Genomic DNA, 4,973 nt, shown 5'->3' with positions numbered 1-4,973 from the left:
GCGCCCCTCTTTCTCGTCCCTCTGCCCCCTCGCCCCTAACATCCCGCGCGCGCTCGCCCCTCTTTTCTTCGTTTCCACACGCCAGACGACAATTATACGACGCGGCCGATTGTTCCCGCGTATATCGCGATATAATAATTAGAGGTAAGATAGGGGTGGGGGTGTCTAGGTTCCATTATCGCGGGGGATTTAACTCGATTCGCGGGCAAATGTACCGGGTATTTCAATTTCAACGATTCCTCCTTTTTCATTCGACGACGCGGTGATGAGTTTTATACAGAGGCAGAGAGAGAGAGAGGGCTCGTGGAAATTTGAGACTCGTTTAAATTCGACGATCGATCAAAGCGAGATTAGGGAGAGAAATAAAATATTAGGGAATACTGTAATGGCGTACCGGGAGGAAGCTTTTAATCTTGCTGGAAGTAGAGTGAACGGTTGGTAGATGTATTAATAAAGGAAGATTATTTAGAATTCACGTGAATTTCAGTAGTATTTGCGATAATATTGTAGGATATATTTTAGTGACGTGAAGCAAGCCATGTTTTCGAAAATCTTTGTTAATACATTTCGATTTCGACTTAATATTTCATTGAGACGGCAATAAAAAATATTACCTAAAACAAGGAACTGTAGATCGTTTCACTCGAATACAACAAAATTCTTGAAAATTTATACAAATTTCATTTTTCCTCTGCTAGACTTCAAACGAACGAACTGCAATTTTTAAAACCATTCGAACAACTCGAATACAACAGAATTCTTGAAAATTGATACAAATTTCATTTTTCCTCTACGAAATATTCACAGTCCCTGAACATCAAACGAACGAACTCAAATTTTTTGAACTCCTCCAAATATTGCTATTCGAATAACCTCACACACGACTCGTTTTGTGTTTCAAACGAGCTTCCTGCAGTTTCCAACGAACAGGAATCTTGCAGAAGCGATCCTCGTCGCAACCGGTCGCGCTTAACGTCGAAAGAATATTATTCAGAACCGTGAAAGGATCGATAAAAGTAGGAGGAACTCCGGTAACGAGCCGGACAAACAATCGAGGCCGACAATGCCGGGTAAACATGACCGATGTCGGAGCCGATCGCGACCCAGGTAACCATTTTTTTTTCCCCCCCCGTCTCTTTTCAAGACCCGTGCACCTGTGTTTACATTGCAGGCACTTGTCAACAATCGAGCGTCCCCTCTGTAAATTGTAACCTCACCTGCGCAGAGGGAGAGAGGCAGGCTCGAATTTTACGATCACTACAAATGTTAATAGGATTACCGGATTAAAGCGTGGAAAAGTTAAGGATACGGTCGTCCAAAGTCCGGTGAAAAGGGGACAAAGGAATGAACGCCTGGAAAAGAGAGACGTCCAAGTGGACCCGTCGAACCTTACCGTCCCTCTAGAGGTAAATTTTTACAACACCCTATCGATTACGAGAAACCTGTAAACGGCGCGTATTACTGTGATAAAACAGGGAGGGGGAATAACCGACTGCTACCAACTTGACGAAAGATACGTGTTAAAACGAAGATTCGTTTACGAGCGGATAAAAGAGACGAGGTTATGTGCGAATGGTCTGTTATATAGGGTGTTAGAAAAAGGTAATACTGCACTTGAAGGGTGTATTTATTAAAATAGGTAAAAATTGATGTGATAAAGCTAGCTGGAAAAAAAATCTATTTCTATCCATGTATCTTAACCTCTCCGTTTCTCGAAAGCAATAGATCTCGTTTATTTTCTTTATTTCGTACGTTGTTTGTCTTTTTCAACATGTTACCGTAAATAAAATTCTTCTATTACTGAGAAATTTCTTTTATCGACTTACCATAATTTCGAGCGACCGCAATTTTTCATCGAACGAGTAACCGATCGTTAACGGGAGCACGACAGGAAGAAGCGTGTCCGTCGACACGCACACGTTATACGATTGGGACGATAAAACAGCGATCACGCGGCAGTAGGACACATCGAATAAAAATGGATCGCCTAAACCTGGCTTTTAAAGCGAGCAAATCTGCTCCACTTTCGATACCGTATTGGAAATGTTCCAGAACGTTTCAAATAATTCCCTACGACACAGAACTCCTCGTCTCTCTCACTCTCACTCTTCTTAACCTGGATACTCTGCTTCCTTCCTTTCCCACCAATGTTTCTTTCGTTTCCCCAGTCTTAGTTTTTTTCCCCCCTTCGAGAGCGCGCTTTACTCGGTTGGTAATCGTCGATAGGTTAGCCACGGGTGGCATGTACCGAGCATAATGTAATTGCGGATATTGGCCGACGGCGGTCATGATACACGCATTTATTTTCATCGTGTACCGGACAAGCTTTTCCGCCTCGGCTCGCGGCCTGTTTACGGCCGAATGAAAATTTGCACGCCGGCCAAATATTATTCCGTCGACGAGCCAACGCGCGTTCCACGATCTCTTTTCCCCTCTGCTCGCTCGCTCGCTCGTTCCCTTTCCGACCGTTTCTGCGCCACCGTCTGACCATCCGTCTGTACACCGCGCGCGCAACCACGCGCCAGCGAAGCGCACGCAAGCTATGGACGACCGCTTGCTATATACAGGGTAGTCCGTTTGACTCGACGACTCACAATTAGTCTGTAAACTATATGTATTTGTCCTACCAAAAAATTTGTGAAGTAACAAAGACGTATGCAGCAATGATTATTTTCAATGTTTCGAAGATCACTTCCATTTTATAAAATGGAATTTCAACGGTATCTTTTTTTAGGTTAAAATTAGGTTGGAAACGAATATCATGCAACGTTCGTTTCTAGATTTCTCAACATCTATATTCGTTGTACTCGATATAGTAGTGAATCAATGTTAGCTAAAGGTTCGAAAAAAGAAGATGGCGGAGTAAAAAAAAAAAGAGATGGCGGAGTAAAAAAAAAAGATTAAGCATTCGCGTGAATTTTCATAGAGTGCGTATTTATACGGGCGCAGGAAAGAAATTGCGCGTACGAGTATTTAAGCGCGACGACGCGTGTGCAAACTGTCTCGCGCGTCGGAGTTTCTACCCGCGTGTATATGCTTTGCAAGAAGAGAGAGTGATGGACTGCAGGCGGTAGGGGGAAGGGCGGAATGGTGGGAGTGGTGAAACGAGGGATGGGCGCAGAACGTGGGTAAACTATCGAGAGAAAATAAATACGGGACTGGATTCATTCGACTAACGATCCGAAAGAGTCCGTCTGGCGGGTGTGCGCGCGAGCGCGAGTCGCCTGCCGTCGCTGCCGTTCGGACTGGCTCGAAAAAAAAAAACGAGAGAGAAAAAAAGGAAAAACTCTGACAGTACTTTTCAGGTCTGCCTTTTTTTATTCCGTTCGAGTGATGCTGCGCACGGTGGAGGAGTGGGGAAAGGGAGGAAAAAACAGACCATGGACTACGGAATCCATCTGACGGAAGAGGAGAGTCCTATGGTGGCTGTATATATACCAGTCGATATATCGGTATCTCGAATTAGCATGGATAGAGGCTCGCGACCGGTGTGCTGCAACGAACGATACTTATCGAAAGTGCGCTCGCAATTGAAAGGATTTTCGAATAGGCGAGGATACACGCGATGTGTGTTCAATATCCGTAGCGAAAACGAGACGATGAATTGCGAGAGAGTAGCACACGGAGAAAAAGAGCGATAAAGACAGGTAGAGAGTGTATCGGCGAGGAGAGAAAAAAAAATGAACAAACATTCGATGACGGGTTGCCTATATACCCCAGGTGCAATTTTCAGTAACCTTATTCTTTCGGGCGTGTTTAAATTGTTATGCCACTCCCGACGGTGGAAGGTTAAATTTAATTTCACCGGTTTTGTATTATGCCTGAAACGACAACGCGACGAGTCCGCCGGTATACAACACACAGAGCAATGTCAGGAAAACACTGACTACGATGAAACATTAATCGTATCTTGCCACGGATCTGAATGTTTTCACGGTCACTTTGTAATCATCGACTATTGATGGTAAGACGGAGCAGTAAGGTCACCGGCACAAGTTAATCGGCCTCGTCTCTCTCTCTCTCTCTACGTGTATAATTTTCAGATAACTAGAAACTCCAAGTGGTATTCGATAAGCGGTTTGAAAGGAAAAAATGTAGTTCTGTTGATAATTGGAGTAAAAAAAGCTGTTCAAGACGTTCGCCGCTAATAGTTAGTAACATTTAACCACATTGCAAAAGACGCTCTAATGTTCACCATATTTACATATTAAACGTTGGAACTTAGTTCGTTTAGATTAGAAACACGATTTTACGAGGATAGCGTGGATTTGGTTGGTCGCGTCGGTAGCGACGGAACGAGTCACACGGCTCACTTGAACAGGAAAATCAAACCTTTCGCCTGGTGAACTCACAACAAGATGTCTCAATACCTCAAATCTTCACGAGTTTTATTTTTATCGCGAACGTCGTGCCAGTCATTCCTGTCGAGCGTGTACGTAAGCGAGAAAGAAGGGAAAAAAAGATGGACAAGGAGAAAAAGAAATAAAACCACTTACCGGGTGCCGTGCTGCAGCTGCCACAGCCACAGCTGCCGCAGCGTTTATACCGGCACTGGGGTACATCTTATCGTCAAAGACCCTCGAAGAGGTTATGTTGGCTTCCTCCCGTCACGACGAAGTCCTGTCAGGAGTAATGGATATGTCTCCCGTTATCCTCAGGTATATCCGGCGGTATCCCAGGTCATAGCCAGTACGCACTATTATTCACTGGTCAGTAACGAAAAAAAACCGACAGAAAAAGAAAGAAAGAAAGAAAGAACGAACGAACGAAACGGTAGAAAAATAGACACAAGGCAAACAGGCAGGATAGAGTCGAGGCGAGAGCACACACTAACTGGCACTGTCACTTTCTTCCTCGAGTCCTCTCTCTGTGGTCACTGGCTCACTTCGTACCCGTTTCACAATAATACATCGAGAGGAAAAGCGACGATACGGTATAGACACACCGGATGGAATAGGAATATGTTGAATCAC

General features: G+C 44.3%; 1 protein-coding gene across 1 annotated transcript in view; it reads right to left on the bottom strand.

Annotated features, from left to right (window-relative positions):
* The window catches only part of LOC108578734 (protein groucho-like), a 63,773-nt gene extending 59,086 nt beyond the window's left edge, over positions 1-4,687 (bottom strand). Inside the window, exon 1 of the mRNA XM_017942111.1 lies at positions 4,497-4,687. Within this exon, the coding sequence (XP_017797600.1) occupies positions 4,497-4,562 (66 nt within the window). The 5' untranslated portion in view covers positions 4,563-4,687. The remainder of the gene's footprint in view (positions 1-4,496) is intronic.
* Between the last annotated feature and the right edge of the window lie 286 nt (positions 4,688-4,973).

This window comes from Habropoda laboriosa, unplaced genomic scaffold (assembly GCF_001263275.1).
Source record: "Habropoda laboriosa isolate 0110345459 unplaced genomic scaffold, ASM126327v1 scaffold28, whole genome shotgun sequence".
Taxonomy (NCBI): domain Eukaryota; kingdom Metazoa; phylum Arthropoda; class Insecta; order Hymenoptera; family Apidae; genus Habropoda; species Habropoda laboriosa.
Note: the sequence above shows the minus strand (reverse complement) of the source record. Positions and strands in the feature narration are given on the sequence as shown.